The sequence below is a fragment of the Thamnophis elegans genome, chromosome 17 (assembly GCF_009769535.1).
Source record: "Thamnophis elegans isolate rThaEle1 chromosome 17, rThaEle1.pri, whole genome shotgun sequence".
In the NCBI taxonomy this organism is placed as follows: domain Eukaryota; kingdom Metazoa; phylum Chordata; class Lepidosauria; order Squamata; family Colubridae; genus Thamnophis; species Thamnophis elegans.
Window position 1 is genome coordinate 3,541,303 of NC_045557.1, and position 22,131 is coordinate 3,563,433.

Below are 22,131 nucleotides of genomic sequence, written 5' to 3' on the forward strand. Positions count from 1 at the left end.
AAAGGCACCTTTGGGACTAAGGAGAGATTAGACAGTCAATGGTCTGGAATGATATAGGGGTCTCCTGCTTGAGCAGGCGGCTGGACTAGAAGACCTCCAAGGTCCCTTTCGAGCTCTATCCTGATTCCATTTCCATTTTTCCTGCCTCTGAACTGCTAAAGATCCCAACTGGACAGCTGGCTGGGAAAGGTTTTCTTTCAGAAGAAATGAAAACACACAGACACACACACACACACACCATCCCTCTCTGATCTTGGAAAAAAACACAGCCGAAGCTAAACGTCGCTGACAGCGAGCGTCCATTAATTGCTTTGAGTGCCCAGCAGGGTTCGCTGGACACAGTGGCAAACCGATCCCATCAGCCAGTCCAGCTGGCAGCTGGCCACCACTCTGAGGAAGGGCTGGGGAAAGCAGCAAATCCGGTGGGGGGATCTTTTAATTTTATTTTTTCCAAACTTAAAATAACGTTGCAGAATCTGCGATGAGGATCTCGGAAGTTCCAAGGACCAAAGAGCCTCATGAGAAGCCGTACACGCAGTCCTCGATTTGGGGACAGGGCGGGAGTTACAACGGCGCTAAGTTGACCTGGGAGTGTTTTTCCACACTTAACAACCGTCGCAGCATCATTGCAGGTCATGTGGTTGGTAGTTTGTATTGATTTAAAGGTGGTTTTATACTCTGTAAGCTGCCTTGAGTCTCCATGGGCGCATAGGCGAAATGTAAATGGAATAAATAATAATAATGATAATAATTCAGCTTCCTGCCTTCACCTACCTAGCTCCTCTGCTATGATCACACTGGCTAGCTTTGTGGCCTGCAGAGATCGGGCGGTCAGCAACGCCTTCTGCGAGCAGGCGGTCCCGTTCTCGTATATCGGATCGAGGGTGACCATGTCATGGCGGGTGGAAGACCTATAGGGCACAGCAGGCGATATTCAGAATTCCTTCTTTTCATACCAGCTTCGCTACAACCAGTAACCCCTCATCCTCCCTCCGCATCCCTTAGAATGGAGGCAGCAGCATTTGAGACTGGGAGATGGTATATGTGCTAGTCGTTCTCGAGACTAGGGGGCGCTGCTCATCTCCGTTTCAAAGCTGAAGAGCCAGCGCTGTCCAAAGACGTCTCCGTGGTCATGTGGCCGGCATGACTCAACGCCGAAGGCGCACGGAACGCTCTTCCCTTCCCACCAAAGGTGGTTCCTATTTTTCTACTTGCATTTTTTACGTGCTTTCGAACTGCTAGGTTGGCAGAAGCCGGGACAAGGAATGGGAGCTCACTCCGTTACACAGTGCTAGGGATTCGAACTGCCAAACTTTCTGATCGATAAGCTCAGCGTCTTAGCCACTGAGCCACCGTGTCCCTATACGGCAGTCAAAACAGGAGTTGCTGTCTGTCTCCTCTCCGCTACTCCTCCCTCGTATAAAAGAGGATGAATTTATGGATGAAATAAAACCGGGCTTCTTCAAACATTTTTTAAAGGAACGAAGAGAGATTCAGATAATGTTCCGTGGCCAAATTCCACTTAGCAATTAACCCACCAACCTCAACTAATTCTAATGTGATCAGGCTTGCTAAATTTTGGCAATACAGGTTTTGTTTCCAATCTTGGATGAATTAGCAATAGCTGTATAGGGGGGGGGGGTGTGATTTATTCATAACAATGTTTCTTTAATCCTGGATGCATTAGCAATGGTGGTGGATTTCCCCCCCAATTCTGGATGAAAACATTTTTCCAATTCTGGATGAATTTGCCATAGCAGTCATTTCCCCCCTGCCAATTCTGGATGAATTATTAATACTTTTTCAATCTTGGATTAAGTGTTTTTTTCCCCCAATTCTGAATGAATTAACAATAGTAGATTCCTCCCCCCCCCCATTCTAGATGAGGTATTAATATTTTTTCTATCTTGGGTATTTTTCCAGTTCTGGATGACTTAGCTATGGTAGTAATTTTTTTTTCCAATTCTGGACGAATTATTAATACTTTTTCAATCTTGGATTAACCCCCCCCCCCCAATTCTGACTGAATTATCAATAGGTTTTTTTTAATTCTGGGTTTTATTAATACTTTTTCAATTTTGGGTTAAGTCCCCCCCCAAAAATCCTGAATGAATTAACAATAGTCTTTAAAAAAATCTGGATGAATTAATACTTTTTTCAATCGTGGATTAAATCCCCCCCAATTCTGAATGAATTAACAAGATTTTTGTCAATTCTGGATGAATTCTTAATACTTTTTAAACCTTGGATGTTTTTCCAGTTCTGAATACACTTAAAATAGCAGGTCTTTTTTTTTTTCCAATTCTGAATTATTTCCCCCCGTTTTTGATTAGTTAGCAATAGATCTTTTTGTTATTATTATTTCAAATTCTGGCTGTAATAGCAACAGCATCGCTGTCCTCCTACTTCCGGGTCTTCGCCCCACCCCATTTCGTGACGTCATCCACTCCACCCGTTTCCGCCCCTCCCTCCCGCGGGGCCCCGCCCCCTCACCAAGAATAACAACCACCCTCAGCGCCCAGCACGAAGGGCACCCGCGTATCCCGGCTGAAGGGCAACAACACTTTCGGCACATTCAGCTTATAGGCTCCCGCTGGCCCCGCCAGAAGCGCCACGGCGAGGAGGAAAAGCGGAGGCGGCGGAGTCCGACCCGGCCGGGAAACCGCCCACATCTTCGAAAGGAGCCCGGCCGCGGCTTCCAAAATGGCGGCCTGAAAGCGTTGGTCCTCGCCCGCGCGTGTTGCCCTTGCGCGCATGCGCCGCCTCGCCGCGTTCCAGCCTCGCGCTTTCATGTCCTCTCCCGTGTGCGCTTGCGCGCTCTCGCCTGTTCTAAAGCGTGGGAAGAAGAGACGCTTCCTCGCGTTTGCGCCTGCGCGGACCTGTTATGTATTTATTTTGTTTGTGACGTATTTATTTATTTACACGGAGTTTGAATTATTCAATTATTGGATTTCTCGACAAAAGAGCGAGGAGAAAGGCTTGGCGGAACGTGAGCGGCCATCTCTGAGGTGCAATACCACAAGTGACCACAGAGGGCAGCTAAGGACACCCTAAACTCCGGGTTTTGCTGCCATCTAGCGGCGGTGCCAAGACTTGCAATGCAAACCAAAAAAAGTTCAATGCAATATGTGGCCATTCTAGAAATTTTTGCTGTGCAAAGTCATGGAGAGCTAACCCTAAGTGGAATTTTCACTCCATTACGCAGCGCTGTGAGTTCGATCCTAGGCAGAGGCAGATATTTCTCTCCCTCTGGGCACAATGAGAATATATCTGCTGAATATAACTCCGCACTGGTGACAGAGAGGCATCCGGCCAGAAAATACAGTGTTAGCTTCATTCAGTTGCTCAGACTCCAACCCGCAAGGGATTATGGGGTTGTTAAATGGAGATGATTGCAGCTCATACGATTAAAAACAAAATTCGGATGTTTGGTGACTGACTCATTTATGACTGTTGTGATCTCCCGACAACAGGGAAAGCCGGTTTTGCTTTGCTGCCCTCTTACTATTTTAACCACCGCGGCGATCCACTTAACAACTGCCTCAAGATAGGTTGCAAAACGGGGGAATCACTTAGATGTCTCCACAAAAGACACTTTGGGCTCAGCCGTGGTTGTATTTCGAGGATTACCCGTACTGAACAGCCCCACCCACCAGTAAAAACACTAGTAAAAACAAATCACCAAGCGGCAGAGGGAATGTTTCTGTTTATTATTATTCCAAAAAAAAGACAATAAAAGATTGAAGCATTTTTTTTTTAGTATCAAAACACTTGATATAATTTCCTCATTCCTCCCTCCCTCTCCCCCCCCCACCTCAAATACATACACCGGCTCTAAAAAGCCATGGCAGCGTATACAGTATTCTTCCTATGACACCCCAAAGGCCTATACAGATATGCGTTTAAAAAAAAATTAACTTTTAGGGGGATCAAATTTCGAGAGTACGGAGGCGTCCCCCGTACATCAAGACAGAACGATCAGCTCCCTGGCTAGAAGTGGTACAGGGGAGGCAAAAATCCCCCCTCGTATTCAAGAGCACCCCAAAAAGTTACAATCCTACCCCCCCCCAAAAAAAAACCTTCGCGCGGATCACCAAGTACCCAGAAACTTAAACCTAAGTGGGAAGAAAACATGGGTTATTCGGATATAGTGTTTTCCCCGAAGTGTCAGAAAAAAATGCAGGAAAGAAAAGAGCGAAGGAGCTTAAGAACGATTTATATGGGTTTAAAGAAAAGGAAACTTTAAATTAAAAAAAAAACCACGCACGGAGCCCCGATTATGTTTTTCTTTTCTTATTTTTAAACACAGTGCTCTTCCCCCCCCCACAGCTGGAAAAAGGTTATAAAAACACGGATTAAAACAGCAGCGGACAAAGCACAAACCTCAGCCCAACTTATTTCCTTAAAAAGCCGAATTTAAATATCCCCCCCCCCCAAAAAAAATGGGAAAAAGGGGAGAGGCAAGAGGAAAGGCTTTTTCCTTGCGGAAGCGAACGTTAGTCCCCCGTTAGTGGACACCGCAAAAGCTTTTGCTGGTTGTTTCGGACCAACGATGGGATTTCGGATTATTCATTCGATCGACCGCTCCATCGGATCGTGGGGGGAGGCTCATCCGATTCAGAAGGGCAAACAAAACAGTACATTGATTTAAAAGCTGCATGCTTTCGGGGGTCGGCCACTGAGGGGTGAAAATACTTTGTGATTGGGGGGGGGGGCGTTAACCTGAAACACACATCAGCCACGTAATAATTTCAACGCCTTAAATTTCACGCCTTCCAGTCGCTCGCTCCCTTTAAATTCTTCCAATGGGGGCTGCCTCTTTTTCCTTCCTTCCGGCTGAAAATTTAAGGAATGTCTCGGTGGGCAAGGAAGAAAAAAAAAAAAGAAAAACACAGCAGAGGTGTTTTTTTTTTAAAACTAAATTGGTCCCCCCAAATATCAAGAATGTAATTTATGACTTTTTTTCCCCCTTGGGAGGGTTAGAGGTCAACTTTCTGGTTGTTATCATTTTTTTCCCTTGGGAGAAAAAAACAAAACGAACAGAGTTGAACCCGCGTGGAGAATGGCTGCTCGGGGGGGGGGGCGTAGGGTGAAGAGAAAGGGTGGGAGGGGGCTGCCGTTGCCTCGGGTCTTTTTTTTTTTACATGTCGTTCAGATCAAGGAGGGTCTGGTCCAACATCCTTTGCGTGCAGAGATGCTCCTCTTTGGTACATTTCAGCTTATCTGCAAAGAAGGACAGGAAATGTTAACGGTGCTCCGAAATTTGCTGCATTTATTTCCACCACCACCACCCAAAAAATAGGTGCACACACACTCCCCGGCATTGCCATGCTGCCACGCAAAGCTTCGATCGGCGTGGATTGTGCTTCTGCGTTGCTCCCCCCTCCCCACAGCTCCCACCGGGACGGTTCTCTCATTTCATACCACGTTTCCCCCAAAATAAAACAGGGTCTTATTTTCTTTTGACCTTCAAAACTATTGGCGTTATTTTTGGGGTCTTATTATTTTTGAGGTGCAGGAGGCGGCGAGCGTGGTCGCCTCACGGCTGCTGCTGTGTTGCAATATTTTCGGGGAGGGCTTATTTTAGCGCATGTGCTCAAAAAGCCTGATTGGGCTTATTATTATCCGGAGAGGTCTTATTTTGGGGGAAAACCGGGTATATATAAATAACCCTGTGCGGTTGTTGTTTGCCGTTGTGCCCACTGGCCATCCGTTTTGCCGAAAGATAAGCAGAGCTTCGTGCGGTGTGAGCTGGGGGGGGGGGGAAAAAAACCACGAAACTCGACTCGCGTAACTTTCCCCCGCCAATTTCTGCCGCGGGCTGAACTGAAGTTTACGGAAACGGCTCGTCCAAAACACTTCAATCTTGACCCTTTTAAAGGAGAAGATTTGTAGCTCAGGGTAAAAACGAGGAGTCTTTGGTGCGCGCTGGTTTTCTTAACAGTCGTTTCACGACGCAAACTAGGTAACATCAACTCTACCAGCTCTGATGATGTTCCCTAGTCGGGTCGTGAAACGTCTGCAAGAAAAACACCCAGCTCGGAGAGGCCCAATCGTTTCCGTTTTTTCTTGCCGCATGTTGCAAGGTTCAGTTCTTGGTTTCAAAGACAGGTGAAGTCCGGAAGCCTGATTCCAAATCTGGAAGCACAACGGGACAATTTCTGGGCTGGGAGGACACACAAGCATCGCACATGTGGCTCCGGTGACAAAATGACAACGTTTGACCTGGTGATGGTTTAGCTCGTACGTTTTCCTGCCTTGCAGGGAAGAGATGCACAGATTTGGGGGGTGGGGTGGGGGGGTTTGAAGGTCTGGGAGCCAAGAAAGTTGCGAGCCTCGCAAATTAATAATAATAATAGGGAAAAATGCAGCGGAGAGTCTCAGGATAACATGCAGGCCGAAGGATCCATTTTGAAAGATGCCCCGCCTCGTAAATCCTAAATCAAAACCATCCAGTGCCTTCCCTGGGGAAGCAAACGGAGGTTCATTAACACACACACACACACCCCACAAGAACGCCCACATCAGGCTGGGGCAACTGTGTCACCCTGGCCAGATTGTGGCTGGTTCGTTTTAAATTCTCCTTTTTGGCAGGGATGCCGATCCTTCAAAGTTGAGAGGAGCTGAGAAAGCGTGAACGGCCCGCAATTCTCCCCCCAAAGTTTAGCTGACAAAGATTAGAACTCAGATCTTCCATTTCCAGGTCAAAGTCTCCCCCCTCCCGCCCCCCTCGGTGACCAAAGCTGGAAAGCTTGCTGTGCAAAGCAGAAATGGCTAGGATTTGGAAAGGAGGGGAGGAATATATTCTCCAGTACTTTCCAACTATCAGCAGGGAGGGAAACACCATTCGGAGTCCGTTTCCAGGCCAAACAACCATCAGCCAGAATTGAAAACAGCCTTTTATTAAAGCAACAAAGGATATATATATATTTTCCCAGTGCAAAAAAATATATTAAAATAAAACATGCTTCCTATACAAACTAGATGCCTCTGGCCGTTTCCAGCTTCCGCATCATCGGCCGGATGGAGCCACGGATCATCCTTGTGTTGTGGCCTGCTAGCGGCCACTGGAGCTGGCAGCAGAGTCAGACAGTGAGGAGGGTTGGGGAGGAACATGGGCCAGTCCTGGAGTCTGGGGAAGGCTCTGTGTCAGAGGCAGAGAGGGCCGTATGCCAGTTATCAGCTGCCTTCGGAGTCAGACATCAGTGAGGCAGAAGAACAGCTGGAGCCTGTTCCCTGTGTGCGCATGCACAGAGTTGCCGGACACGAAGGGAACAGGAGCCAACTTGGGAGGAAGGCCACAGGTGGATGGTGAATGGCCCCTCCCAGAGGGAATAAAAGAGGAGCGACAGGGGAGTGGAGTTTGCAGGAGACAATTAGTTCGCTTCATTGGTTCGGGACTCTCCAAGAGACTCCTGGCCAAGTTCTGCAGATATCAGCCTGGCAGCTCTCCAAGCCAGATAAGGTCTGTGACCGTAAATCCTCCCTCAAAAGACTTTGCTGGATGTGAATGAGCAGAATTCACAGTCAATTAATAAAAAGGGATAAGGAGTTTGCTTCATGTTCTTGGGAAGCCTCGATCAGAATACCTTGCCCGTCAGCCAAATGCCAGGGGGTTGAGATACCTCCCCAAAGGTGTGTCTGTGTGTGTTTTCCCTGTCTCTCAGACATCGGGTTTAAAAATGATTAGCAGTCCAAGAAATAAGGAGACCTCAGGCGTATAACAAGCGGGCCAGTGATTTTTTTTTTTATTGATAACACAGAAAAAGGAAAGTTTAGGAAAACTGCAGACAAGGTGACCCATGCAAACCGAGATTACGGATAAATCGGAAAACACGGAAGAGATTTTTATAGAAGTGGGGGGGGGAGAGTGGGGAATTCGAAGGCAGCAATATAAGGGGGCGGGGGGGGACGAGAAAGGCCTTTATCAGCGTCTCTCTGCACCCCAGGAAAGAAAATTAAACCGTTTTCTCAAAGCACAAAAACTCTAACTTTCGTGGCGTTTGGTTTACAATTGGCTGCGCGACTTTAAAGCTTAGAAAAACGTGGCGGTGAAGCGTGGAAACGTGGAAGGCGATCGGCTGAAAAGCACTGAATGGCCTCGGGAGAAAACGGGGGCTTTGCCTTCACAGAGGTGGGTTCCCCCCCCACACCCTCCCCGTTTAGCCTGCAGCCACCCCGGGAACTCAGTCCCCCCCCCAAAAAACAATTTAAATTAAATTGGTGGATCGTGTTGTTTTTTCTCGTTTGTTTGGTCAATCGCACAGATTATGCAGAGTTAACTTCAGCTCCTTCGCCAGCAGCCGATTTTTGTCGAGCTGGCTGGAGAGACGCTCTGCGGTGTTGGTCGAGGTGGCCGCGCGGAAAGGAAGGAGGCGAGATTAGGGGAGAAAAAAGGGGGAGGGAGGAAGAGAATGAGAAGAGAGAAAGAGGGGAGGAAAAAAGAAAGAAAGAAAAGGGAAGGTTAGTAGCCCCAGAGAGACAGCCCCCTCCCCACCGAGGCTACCACTGCAAATAAATCAGGATTTGGAGTCCTTTTCCCCACCCCCACCCCCCAAAAAAGGGTGGCTGGAAAGAGAAATATATATCTTATCGATCGGAAAGATGGGAATGGTGTTGTGGATAAATGGAAATGCAGAACCGGCACCTATTCACAAGATTTAAGGCCCGAGGATCAGCCGGGGAGGCCTGCCAGTGGAGGAACAAGTACGGGCTGATAATAAACATCAGGAGACTGGTTTGAGGTCAAATGGTCTTGTTATGGATGGGAGCTTGCCAATTCGAGGTTTGCAAGCCAATTCGGAGCTTCAGGCCAATTCGGAGTTTCAAGCCAATTCGGAGCTTCAAGCCAATTCGGAGCTTCAGGCCAATTCGGAGTTTCAAGCCAATTCGGAGCTTCAAGCCAATTCGGAGCTTCAAGCCAAATCGGAGTTTCAAGCCAATTCAGAGCTTCAAGCCAATTTGAAGCTTCAGGCCAATTTGAAGTTTGCAAGCCAATTCGGAGTTTCAAGCCAATTCGGAGTTTCAAGCCAATTCGGAGTTTCAAGTCAATTCGGAGCTTCAAGCCAATTTGGAACTTGCAAACCACAGACTTGCCTTTCTGTGTTTATGAACGGGATCCACAGGTTTATGGTGGGACGGGAACGACAGCCGATAATCCCCCCCCCCACAAATTCGGGTTTTAGGCTTCGCCTACTGGCATGTCCAACCCACTTAAGGGTCAAATGAATTGGGGGGGGGGCTTGACTGCGAACAGCAATCCCGATCATTATTTTTTTAAATTTTTCATATGGAAAACGAACGTTTAAAAGTGTTAAAATGCGCTAAGAATAATAACTAGGAGAATAATATACTTGTAAAGGTGTGTATATGAGACTAAAAATACCCCCCCCCAAATGTTTTAAATAAAACACCGGAAACCAGGAGGGAAAAAAACCTCCCTAATTGAAGTCGTTGTGACTGCAGGAAAGGGCTAGAATGGCTTTGCAGCCTCCCTCTAACCAGGAAATAGAGGGTTTTTTTGGGGGGGGGCGGGGGGAGATTCCCGACGAAACAAACCACACACAAGCCAACATGAGTGCATTTTTGCTTATTTTCCAGTGACAAGTGATACAACGGGGGGGGAGAGGAGAAACCATGTTGTGTCCCAGGCACTACACAGCCGCAAACGCTTCCCAGCCGTGCCCCAAATCGGCGTCGCTCGTCTCTTCCAGCCGTAAGTGAGCAGAGGGGGGGGGGGAGCTCCCTGCAGAGAAGAAACAGCCCCCCCCCCCCCAGTAAAGCCACCCCAGAAAAAGTCCGCTAAGGCCACAAGATCACGAAGGTGGTTGTGTTTCGGAGGCGTGCAAGACCGGACAGCCGTGCCCCCCCCCAGCCGGACGACACTTGTGCAAAGGATGAGCCTTCTCACCCTCGGTAATGGGGTGTACGTGAGATTTGGGGAGGGTGTGGGGGAGGGGGAGAGAAGGGGCAGGACTTGGAAGGAAGGAAGGTGGCTAAAGAGATAAATGGGAGGAAGGAAGGAAGGAAGGAAGGAAGGAAGGAAGGAAGGAAGGAAGGAAGGAAGGAAGGAAGGAAGGAAGGAAGATGGCTAGAGAGATAAATGTGAGGGAGGGAGGGAAGAAGGGAGGAAGATGGCTAGACAAATAGATGGGAAGGAAGGAAGATGGCTAGAGAGATAAATGGGAGGAGGGAGGGAGGGAAAGAAGGAAGAAAAGAAGGAAGATGGCTAGAGAGATAAATAGGACGAAGGGAGGGAGGGAGAAAGGAAGGAAGGAAGATGGCTAGAGAGATAAATAGGACGAAGGGAGGGAGGGAGAAAGGAAGGAAGATGGCTAGAGAGATAAATAGGAGGAAGGGAGGGAAGGAAGGAAGGAAGGAAAGAAGGAAGATGGCTAGAGAGATAAATGGGAGGAGGGAGGGAAGGAAGGAAAGGAAGGAAGATGGCTAGAGATAAATCGGAGGAGGGAGGGAAGAAGGGAGGGAGGAAGATGGCTAGACAAATAGCTGGGAAGGAAGGAAGGTGGCTAGAGAGATAAATGGGAGGGAGGGAGGGAAGGAAGGAAGGAAGGATGGCTAGAGCAGCGGCTCTCAACCTGTGGGTCACCACCCCTTTGGGGATCGAACGACCCTTTCACAGGGGTCACCTAAGACCATAGGAAAACACATATTTTTGAAAAAATACGGAAAACATAAAATAATTTTATGGTTGGGAGTCACCATGACATGAGGAACTGTATTAAAGGGTCACGGCATTAGGAAGGTTGAGACCCACTGGGCTAGAGGGATAAATGGAAGGAAGGAAGGAAGGAAGGAAGGAAGGAAGGAAGGAAGATGGCTAGATAAATAGATGGGGAGGAAGGAAGGAAGGAATATGGCTAGAGAGATAAATAGGAGGGGAAGGGAGGGAGGAAGGAATATGGCTAGAGAGATAAATGAAAGAAAGGAAGAGAGGGAGGAAGGAAGATGGCTAGATAAATAGATGGGAAGGAATATGGCTAGAGAGATAAATAGGAGGCGAAGGGAGGGAGGGAGGGAGGAAGGAAGGAATATGGCTAGATATAAATGGAGGAAGAGAGGGAGAAAGATGGCTAGATAAATAGATGGGAAGGAAGGAAGGAAGGAAGGAGGGAGGGAGAGAAGGGAGGGAGGGAGGGGAGGGAGGGAGGGAGGGAGGAAGGAAGGAAGGAAGGAAGGAAGGAAGGAAGGAAGGAAGGAAGGAAAGGACCCGGGTTAACTTTTTTTTTTATAAAAGGCAGACTTTGAAAGCTGCAGGCTGAGTCGCTAAGTGGAACATTGGAATCACCAGTTTTATCTGTTTGCAAGAGAGAAAGAGAGAGAGAGAGAGGGAGAAAAAACGAAGGTTTAGCTTTTGAGGAATTCTTGTGTGTGTGTGAATTGGAGCAGCAAGCAAGGGACGAGGCGAGCAGGAAAAAGGGACACAACCCTCGTGCTGCGACAATGGACGGGTGCAGTTAAGAGAAGCGAAGGGTCCAAGGAGGAGCCGAAACTCACACACAACCATGCCAACAACAACTCGGTGGAAGCGTCAAAAGATTTCCTCCAGGTTTCTGCCCAACGCCAAACAGGTGAAGAAGGAGAAGGATTAAAGACTCGAGTAAGCCACAACCGACCGGCATCACAACTTCGACAAAGTGACAACAAAATAAGGGTGGACCCTTTCAATGGGCCTGGGAATTGTGCACGGGACAGCGAGTTAGATAGCGGTGGTCACTCGAGGCACCCCGAGCATCGCTTGACCCCCCCAAAGCCCTGCGACACCACCACCCTCTCCGCCTTCTCACACCCCGATATACACACACACAGCATGCCCAACACAAGGCCAACACACAAGCCCCCTCCCCCCCCCATTCCAGCGCACTGCAAACGTCAATATTTACATGGAAGTCATATCATTGAGGGCATGGTCCAATTCCTCGCTTATGGCTTTGTATTTCAATTTCTGAGCATACAGTTCATCTAAAACAAATTGGGAGGAACGGGGGGGGGGGGGGGAGATCATCAGAAGGGAGAACAGAGTGGGGGGGGGCATCAGGAGTTCAAACCAGGTTGGTTTTCCTTGAGACGAGCTTGAAGGATAACTGCGATCCAACCGTTCAAGGGTTCTCGTTGTATACATGATGTAGCAATAGCAATAGCAGTTAGACTTATATACCGCTTCATGGGGTTTTCAGCCCTCTCTAAGCGGTTTACAGAGTCAGCATATCGCCCCCAACAACAATCCGGGTCCTCATTTCACCCACCTCGGAAGGATGGAAGGCTGAGTCAACCTTGAGCCGGTGAGATTAGAACCGCTGAACTGCAGATAACAGTCAGCTGTAGTGGCCTTCAGTACTGCACCCTAACCACTGCGCCACCTCGGCTATTATTATTATTATTGATGATGATGATCTTTTATTCGTTAAACATGAAACTCAAGTCAATTGAACATTCAAAAATGCAACATAAATACCACTGATTGAGGCTAATGGTTGATACGGGTTGCTGCCAGCATCCCAGGTATCAACCAAGATTATTATTATTGTTATTATTATTTTAATCTTTGGTGAGATTTGGGGCTGGTTGGTAGCTCAACAGCTCGAGTCCTAACCAAGGACCTAGGAACCGTTAAGGTAACGTCGGAGGACATAAGCTGTTCCAAGTAAGATGGTTTTTTTGTAGCGTAAGAATGTTCAAGTCAGGTAAATTATTATTTATTATTATTATTATGTTAATCTTTGGTGTCGCCCCCCCCCCCCAGGGGCCTAGGACGTCGTAACGTATTTTCGTAATATGCGTGCGGATCCAAGCAGTGCGGCTTTTTGCATTTGACGGATGGTGATTTTGTCAATTTTTAACTGTTTTAAATGTAATTCCAGTGCTTTTGGAATAGCACCCAGTGTGCCAATTACCACTGGAATTACCACTGCTGGTTTGTGCCATAGTCGTTGAATTTCGATTTTTAAGATCTGGTATTTTGCGATTTTTTCATGTTCCTTCTCGGCGACCCTGCTATCACCTGGTATTGCAATGTCTATGATTGTGACCTTATTTTTCTCAACCAGTGTAATGTCTGGTGTATTATGCGCCGGTATTTTGTCCGTTTGTATGCGGAAATCCCACAAGATCTTGACCATCTGATTTTCGGTGACTTTTTCAGGCTGATGTTCCCACCAGTTTGTTGCTGTTTTAATATTACAATTTTTGCACAAATTCCAATGGATCATTTGCGCTACTGAATTGTGCCGCAATTTATAATCAGTCTGCATGATTTTTTTTACAGCAGCTGAGTAGGTGATCATGCTGAGTATGTGATATTATTATTATTATTGCAACAACAGAATTATATCACAGCGATCAGTTGTTTCACCGGAATTGGCATTGGTTACTAGTCGGGCCCTACCCAGGGGCCTAGGACGTCGTAACATATTTTCGTAATATGTGTGCAGATCCAAACAGTGCGGCTTTTTGCATTTGACTGATGGTGATTTTGTCAAGTTTTAACTGTTTTAAATGTAATTCCAGTGCTTTTGGAATAGCACCCAGTGTGCCTATTATTATATTAATCTTTGGTGAGATTCACAGCCTTTGGAGCTGGTTGGTAACTCAACAGCTCGAGTCCTAACCAAGGACATAGGAACTGTTAAGGTAACTTATTATTATTATTTGGATTATTGATGATAATCATCAATGTGAAAGAGCCCTTTGGGGAAAAAACATGGCCTGGATGACTGAGGAACCTACCTTCCAAGTCATCGATGGTCTTCTCCAATTTGGCGACCGATCTCTCGGCAAACTCGGCACGGGTCTCGGCCTGCGAAAGGCAGGAGAAGAGGAATCAGACAACGTTCCCGGCTGAATCATGGGATGGTTTCAAAGCAAGGCGGGTAGAAAAGGTATCATGAGTAAGGGCAACAACGGAAAGGAAGGGAGATGAGGAGGGAAAAGAAGAAAGGGCAAAGCAGAAAAAGTAAGGGTGGGGAATTAAGAGTAGGAGAGAGGGTAAGAAAGAGGAGAAAGGAGGAGGGATAGGGGAAAGAGAAGGAAGAAGAAAAGAGGAAAGGAGAGGAGGAAAGAAGGATAAGAGAGTAGTGGGGAAAAGAGAGAAAAGAGGGAGAGGAGGAAAGGAGAAGAAGAGAGGAGGAGTGGGGCAAAGAGAGGGGAAGAGGAAGGACAGGAGGAAAGAAGAAGGATAAGAGAGGAGTGGGGGAAAGAGAGAAAAGAGGGAGAGGAGGGAAGAAGGAGAAGAGAGGAGTGGGGCAAAGAGAGGGGAAGGAGAGCAGGAAAGGAGGAGGAGAAGAGAGAGCGGAAAAAAGAAGAGAGGAGGAGCGGAGGAAAGAGAGGGGCAGAGGAAAGGAGGAAGGAGAGGAGGAAAGAAGAAGAGAGGAGGTGTGGGGCAAAGAGAGGGGAAGGAGAGCAGGAAAGGAGGAGAGAGAGTGGAAGAAAGAAGAAGGAGAAGAGAGGAGGAATGGGGGAAAGAGAGGGGAAGAAGAAAGGAGGAAGGAGAGGAGGAAAGAAGAAGGGAGGGAAGGGAGGTTGAGAAGAGAGAAGGAGCAAGGTTGTTGCAGAATAAGATGAAGACACGGGGTGGCAAGAAAGTGATATATCTATATCTATCTATCTATCTATCTATCTATCTATCTATCATGAGTAAGGGCATAGGATAATCTAGATAGATAGATAGATAGATAGATAGATAGATAGATAGATAGATAGATAGATAGATAGATAGATAGATAGATATAAAATATATAATATCTATATTATTTATAGATATATATAAAGATCTTCCTAAGATGTTGTGGCAGTTGTGACCTCAAATAGCTGCCTACTTGAAAAAGGTGGAGAAGAAGTTTTAAGGGGATCCAAACAGTTCAAAGACCGTGAAATCGGAGGCTGGAGAAAAATTGGGAATCTCCCGGAAGCCTCTAACCAACACGCAAAGCCGAACAATTTCGATTTTGGCTTATTAGTAGGCTGGTTGTGTTTGGGTTTTACCTCTTCACCTCACATCTGTGCTTCAAGACGAAGATCCTGCCTCCGACACGGAATAACAGACTTGGAAGGGACCTTGGAGGCCTTCTAGTCCAACCCCCTGCTCAAGCAGGAGACCTTATGCCATTTCAGACCGAGGGAACGCCCAGCCTCTTCTTAAAAAAAGCCTCCACGCCCAACTTCTAGTGGCGAGCCGTCCCGCTGGTTAAATTGTCCTCACTGTCAGGAAGTTTCACCTCAGTCCTAGGTGGCTCTCCCCCAGCCCGATGCGTCACTCACCTCCTTGAGTTTGTCAGTCAAAATCTTGATCTCCTCTTCATATTTGTCCTCTTTTTGAGAATACTGGAGGGGGGGGAAAAAAAAGAGACACTCAAGAATCAAACTGTAATCAAGTTGGGCGACAGTAGCCCATCATCCCTCAAAATTCAGGTTCCTGGTCATGGTACCGTAGAGACTTTACCGCCCAGCTAATTTGGAGGTTTTTTTTTTATTCTATGCCTTTCGGATAGAAATATGGAAATTTCAGCTGCTCTCTCAGCCCCCAATGAGGGGAACCAGATCCCCTTAATGACGGCATGTTAACAACCGCAGCAGTCAAAGTCGTAAAATTGGGTGCAACTTCAGCCACGTAAATTGGGGTCATAGCTACAGGACTGCCTGTAACGCCTATAAACACGACCTGAAGGACTTCAAAAGGAAAAGGGAAAAAGAAAGAGGCTTAGGAATTTTATCGATGTAGTTTTATCTTCTTAATATTGTAAGCTGTCCAGAATTACCGCGTGGTAAGATAGATATAGATATATATAGAGATAGATAGGGATAGATAGATAAGATAGATAGGTAGGTAGGTAGATATAGATAGACAGAGAGACAGACAGACAGTTATGGATGGATGGATGGATGATAGATAGATGATAGATAGGTAAATAGTTATAGATGAATGAATGGGTGGATGATAGGTAGGTGATAGATAGATAGATAGATAGATAAATAGATAGATAGATAGATAGATAGATAGATAGATAATAGATGATAGATAGATAGATAGATAGATAGATAGATAGATAGATAGATAGATAGATAGATAGATAGATAGATGATAGATAGGTAGATATAGATGAATGAATGGGTGGATGATAGGTAGGTGATAGATAGATAGATAGATAGATAGATAGATAGATAGATAGATAGACAGACAGATCGGTAGAGAGATAGATAGATGACAGATAGATAGATAGTTATAGATGGATGATGGATGATAGGTAGGTGATAGATAGATAGATAGATAGATAGATAGATAGATAGATAGATAGATAGATAGATAGATAGATAGATAGGGATGGATGGATGGATGGATGGATGGTAGATAGGTAGGTAGATAGATAGATAGGGATGGATGGATGGATGGATGGATGGTAGATAGGTAGGTAGATAGGTAGGTAGATGATAAATAGGTAGACCGATAGGTAGAGATACATAGATGGCTGGCTGGCTGGTAGATAGGTAGATAGATGATAAATAGGTAGATAAGATAAGATGATAGATAGGAAGACAGATCGGTAGAGAAATAGATAGATGGTAGATAGGTAGGTAGGTAGATAGATGATATGGAGGGAGGGAGGGAGGGGGAGAGAGAGAGAGAGAGAGAGAGAGAGAGAGAGAGAGAAAATATATAAAATAACTATGGGGTTAGAATTATGACAACCAAAATATAGGTTACACAATTAACCAACTGACCTCAGGGATGTTTTCTCAGCAGACCCAAGACACCAACCTCCCCTCCCCCAAAAGCCACAGGGGGATTTCGTGATTTCATTTCTAACCATCCTCATCACATTTTTTTTTTAAATTTCAGAGCCAGAGGGGGGGGGGAGGACCACCCTACCTTCTCCGCCTGAGCCTCAAGAGACTTGAGGTTGTTGGTAACGTTCTTCAGCTCCTCTTCAAATTCTGAACATTTACTGTGCGTGTCGCGGAAGGCGGAAAAAGAAAAGATGGGGAGAGGGGGTAAAAGAAGAAGAAGAAAGGGACAGAGAGGGAAGGACGGACAGAGGAGAGAGAGAAAGAAAGAGAAGTGAATCTTTGAGCTGGGGAGGGGGCAGGGGGGGGGCGAGATGTTGATGGTATCTTTGGCACCCGGTGGGAATTTCACCCAGCCTATCAAATGTGATGTTTTTATTTTTATTATTTTTGGCATTCTCAGAAATAAAACAGCCTAGGGATATTTTAAACCCCCAATTTGCGTTGAGGTTTGAGAGTTCAGGAACTCAGGTGACCCTGAGGGGAAGATTAAACCACCAAATGGCCTCAAGGAGTCTCTAAATGGATGTATGCATAATTTTGTTTTTTATCTGGCCGTGTTTATGTCGTGTAAAATCGGAGAGTTGTGTGCAATGAAATTTTATTTTTAATGTGTGCCGATTAGTGTACATTCAAAGTGACAATAAAGTTTATTCTAATTCCAATTCCTAATTCTAATCTATTCCTTATTCTATTCTTTCTATTCTATTTTATATTTTATTCTATTTTATTCTCAATTCTGTTATATTCTATATTCTTCTGTATTCTTTCTATTCTATATTCTCTTCTCTATTCTATTTTACATTCTCTTCTCTATTCTGTTATGTTCTGTATTCTCTATCCTATCCTCTATCCTATCCTCTATCCTATTCTACTCGTCTACATTCTTTCAATTCTCTATTCTATTCTCTCTTCTCTATTTTATATCTTCTCTATTCTATTTTATATTCTATTCTATTCTTTATTCTCTATTCTATTTTCTATAGTTATATTCTATATTCTTCGCTAGTCTTTCTATTCTATATTCTCTTCTCTATTCTATTTTACATTCTCTATTCTGTTATGTTCTATATTCTCTATCCTATCCTTATCCTATTCTAGTCTATATTCTTTCAATTCTCTATTCTATTCTCTCTTCTCTTCTCTATTTTATATCTTCTCTTCTCTATTCTATTTTATATTCTATTCTATTCTTTATTCTCTATTGTTATGTTCTATATTCTTCTATATTCTTTCTATTCTATATTCTCTTCTCTATTCTATTTTACATTCTCTTCTCTATTCTGTTATGTTCTATATTCTCTATCCTATCCTCTATTCTATACTTATATCCTATTCTACTCTATATTCTTTCTATTGTCTTGTCTTCTCTATTTTATATCCTCTTCTATATTCTATTTTATATTCTATTCTATTCCTTATTCTCTATTCTATTCTCTATACTGTTATATTCCATATTCTCTATCCTATCCTTAGCCTTATCCTATTCTACTCTAGTCTATATTCTTTCAATTCTCTATTCTATTCTCTATTCTCTTATTTTATTTCTCTTCTCTATTCTATTTTATATTCTATTCTTTATTCTCTATTCTATTCTCTATACTGTTATATTCTATATTCTCTATCCTATCCTTAGCCTTATCCTATTCTACTCTAGTCTATATTCTTTCAATTCTCTATTCTATTCTCTCTTCTCTTATTTTATATCTTCTCTTCTCTATTCTATTCTATTTTATATTCTATTCTATTCCTTATTCTCTATTCTATTCTCTATACTGTTATATTCTAGATCCTATTCTTATTCTATTCTGAATGGAGGGTGGCACCAACACCAGAAGACCAACATGCCCAGCTTACAAGCTGGCAAGGACAGCCACTAAAGAGCCCAGCCGTGCCAGAATCTGGCTGGAACTATCCTGGCTCAAACCAGCAGCCCCAGCGGCTGCCCGTTGGATAGAAAGCCAAAAATGTTTCTTCTTTTTTTAAAGGAGGGGGGGGATTGGGGAAGGCAAGTTCAGGGAAAGCAGAGCCCATCAAGCATCGAAGGCAGCGAGGAGAGGGGGGGAAAAGAGAGTCGTGCACGCAGGGGGGAAAAAATGAGAATTTAGGAGCCTCGGCGCGCGCGCGAGAGAGAGAGATTAGTACCTTGTCTTCAGCCTGAGAAAGGAATTTCAAGTTTTGGTCCATCAGACGGTTCTGCTCATTCATTTCTCGTAAGCGGCTGGTTTAGGGACGGCCACACGTTCGAGGGGGGGGGGGAAGAGAGAGGGGGGCCAGAAAGGAGCGGCGGCAGCAGCGGCGACAACAACGGAAAAAAAGAGGCAAAGCAGCCATGAAAGGGACGGACGGACGAGGAAGGGGAGGAAAAAAAAAGAGGAGAAATAAAAATTGGTCACAACACATGCATGGCGGGAGGGAGAGGATTTTCGGGGGGAGGAGGGGGCTGGTTTTTTTTGGGGGGGGGGGTGCGTGCCGTAGGGGATGGGTAGGTGTTGGGGTGCTTTACACGAGGCCAGGAAGCTCAGCGGGGTGAAAACGAAAGCCGCAACTCCAGGGTTGATTGTGCGGGAGGTGATTCGAAGCAGCCTGTGCTGGGACACCCATCGTCCCCCCCGCTGATTCAGACATGCACCTGGTGGTCTGGCTCAGGAAGGGGGTCTCCAAACTTACTTCCTTCCCATCCATCTCTTCCTCCTGGGCATTCCTTCCTTTTCTCTTCCTCCTGGCCCTTCTTTCCTTCCTTCCATCCATCCATTTTTTCCTCCTGGCCCTTCCATCCATCCATCTCTTATTCCTGCCCCTTCCTTCCTTCTTTTCCTCCTGCCCCTTCCTTCCTTCTATCCATCTCTTCTGTCCCTTCCCTCCCTTCTCTTCCTCTTGCCCCTTTTTTCCTCCCATCCATTTCTTATTCCTGCCCATTCCTTCCTTCCCTTCCTCCAGTCCCTTCCTTCCTTCCTCTTCCTCCTGCCCCTTCCTTCTTTCCTTCCATCCATCTCTTATTCCTGCCCATTCCTTCCTTCCTTCCTCTTGCGCCCTCCTTCCTCTTCCTCCTGCCCCTTCCTTCTTTCCTTCCTTCCATCTCTTATTCCTGCCCATTCCTTCCTTCCTTCCTCTTGCCCCCTCCTTCCTCTTCCTCCTGCCCCTTCCTTCTTTCCGTCCTTCCATCTCTTATTCCTGCCCATTCCTTCCTCTTGCCCCCTCCTTCCTCTTCCTCCTGCCCCTTCCTTCTTTCCGTCCTTCCATCTCTTATTCCTGCCCATTCCTTCCTTCCTTCCTCTTGCCCCCTCCTTCCTCTTCCTCCTGCCCCTACCTTCTTTCCGTCCATCCATCTCTTATTCCTGCCCATTCCTTCCTTCCTTCCTCTTGCCCCCTCCTTCCTCTTCCTCCTGCCCCTACCTTCTTTCCTTCCATCCTTCCTCCTGCCCCTTCCTATCCACCCATGGCTGGTGGAGCCATCGTCCCTCGCTTTGCTGGCTGAGGAATCCCACAGTCCACAAGTCTCAAAAGTTGCCCAGGTTGGAGACCCCCGGTTTAAGAGCTGGCTACAAAGTGCCCGGGGGGGTGGGGGCAGTGGGGGGAGTGTGTGCGTGAAAGAGAGGCCCGTCTAGCCGTCAGCCACCCCTACCCCCACCCCATCTTTCTGAGATGGGAAAGGAAGGCGTGATGTCCATCTCTCCCCCCACCTTCCACCCTTGGCCCCACAGCTTCAGGCCTCGTCTAACCAGGAAGTGGGGGGGGGGGGGGCAGACAAGCCACGGGGGGTTAGCAACACATGTGGGGCAGGGCAGAAGGGGGTTTGGGGGGTGGGGTTATCATGCGAAAGGAGCTGGCCAGAGGACGGACACTCACGATTCGGCCAGCTCAGCTCTTTCCTCGGTCCGCTCCAAGTCTCCTTCGATGATCACCAGCTTACGAGCCACCTGGGAGGAAGAGGGGGGAGGGGGTGGCAGAAGAGAGGGTTAGAAGGGGAAATAAGAGGGGGGTTGGTTTTTGGGGTGGGGTGGGGTTAAGGCGCCAAGGCAAGAAACCGGAAGACGGGGAGTTCCAGTCCCGCTTCAGGCAGGAAAGTCGGCTATACGACTTTGGGCCTATCACATGTAGGCAGGGAGTTCTAGTCCCGCCTTAAGTGGGAAAGTCAACTGGGTGACTTTGGGCCCATCACCAGGAGGCAGGGAGTTCTAGTCTCGCCTTAAGTAGGAAAACCAACTGGGTGACTTTGGCCCTATCAATAGGAGACTGGGAGTTCTAGTCCCGCCTTCAATAAAGAAGTAAATTGAGGCGACTTTGGCCCTATCAATAGGAGACTAGGAATTCTAGTCCCACCTTAAGTAGGAAAGCCAACTGGGTGACTTTGGGCCCATCACCAGGAGGCAGGGAGTTCTAGTCCCACCTTCAGTAGTGACCTGGGTGACTTTGGGCCAATCACTAGGTGACAGTGAGTTCTCGTCCCGCCTTAGGCATGAAAGCCCGCTGGGTGACTTTGGGGCAGCCCCTCTCACCCGACACCAGAGAAGGACTCCCGAGCCGCAGCCCGTCCCTTCAAATGAAAGGCCCTAGTCCTCATGACGCCAGAGGAGAAGCTGCTTGGGAGAGGATCTGCTTATACGGGGAGAAGCCACAGCTTGAGAGTCTGCCTTGGCCTTCCTCCCCCGCTTCAAAATCCCAGAGGATCGGGGCGGGCAGGGGGTGTTCCTGCCGGGAGAGTGGGGGGCTGGAGGAGCCACCGACCTCCTCATACTTCCGGTCGGCTTCTTCGGCAATGTGCTTGGCCTCCTTCAGCTGGATTTCCTGCAGCTCCATCTTCTCCTCGTCCTTCAGGGCTCGGTTTTCAATGACTTTCATGCCCCTGTCGGGAAGGAACGGATGGATGGATGGAGGGATGGAAGAAGGAATAGACAGGGGAAGGGAGAAAGGATGGAAGGAAAGGAGGAGGGAGGGAAGAAGGAATAGGCAGGGGAAGGGAGAAAGGAAGGATGGAAAGAAAGAAGCAGGGAGGGAAGAAGGAATAGGCAGGGGAAAAGAAAAGGATGGAAGGAAAGGGGAGGGAGGGAAGAAAGGAAGGAAGGAATAAGGAGGGAGGGAAGGGACAGGTGAAAGGAGATAGGGAAGGAAAGAAGGAGAGATGGAAAGAGAAGGAAGAAGGGAAGGAGGAATAGAGGAAGAGAGAAGTGAAGGATGGAAGGAAAGGGGAGGGAAGAAAGGAAGGGACAGGTGAAAGGAGGAAGGAAAGGAAAGAAGGGAGAGAGGGAAAGAGAAGGAAGAAGGGAAGGAGGAATAGAGGAAGAGAGAAGTGAAGGATGGAAGGGAAGGGGAGGGAAGAAAGGAAGGAATAAGGAG

The 22,131-nt window shown here is 46.8% G+C and overlaps 2 protein-coding genes across 12 annotated transcripts in view; both read right to left on the reverse strand.

Annotated features, from left to right (window-relative positions):
- LOC116520012 (nuclear pore membrane glycoprotein 210-like) overlaps window positions 1–2,799 on the reverse strand; it is a 30,159-nt gene extending 27,360 nt beyond the window's left edge. The window contains exons 1-2 of the mRNA XM_032234142.1: window positions 2,494–2,799; window positions 775–911 (exon numbers count right to left, since the gene is read on the reverse strand). Of these exons, the coding sequence (XP_032090033.1) occupies window positions 775–911; window positions 2,494–2,792 (436 nt within the window). The 5' untranslated portion in view covers window positions 2,793–2,799. The remainder of the gene's footprint in view (window positions 1–774; window positions 912–2,493) is intronic.
- Window positions 2,800–4,160: 1,361 nt separating this feature from the next.
- The window catches only part of LOC116519874 (tropomyosin alpha-3 chain), a 44,223-nt gene continuing 26,252 nt past the window's right edge, over window positions 4,161–22,131 (reverse strand). For 2 of the 11 annotated variants that reach the window (XM_032233964.1, XM_032233968.1), the window contains 6 exons: window positions 21,523–21,640; window positions 20,644–20,714; window positions 16,880–16,955; window positions 15,274–15,336; window positions 13,744–13,813; window positions 4,161–5,223 (listed from right to left, as the gene is read on the reverse strand). In XM_032233964.1, the coding sequence (XP_032089855.1) occupies window positions 5,141–5,223; window positions 13,744–13,813; window positions 15,274–15,336; window positions 16,880–16,955; window positions 20,644–20,714; window positions 21,523–21,640 (481 nt within the window). In that variant the 3' untranslated portion in view covers window positions 4,161–5,140. Of the gene's footprint in view, window positions 5,224–8,246; window positions 8,336–11,896; window positions 11,980–13,743; window positions 13,814–15,273; window positions 15,337–16,879; window positions 16,956–18,939; window positions 19,016–20,643; window positions 20,715–21,522; window positions 21,641–22,131 lie in introns of those variants that run through there. The other 9 variants (XM_032233962.1, XM_032233966.1, XM_032233965.1 and 6 more) reach the window with 7 other exon arrangements.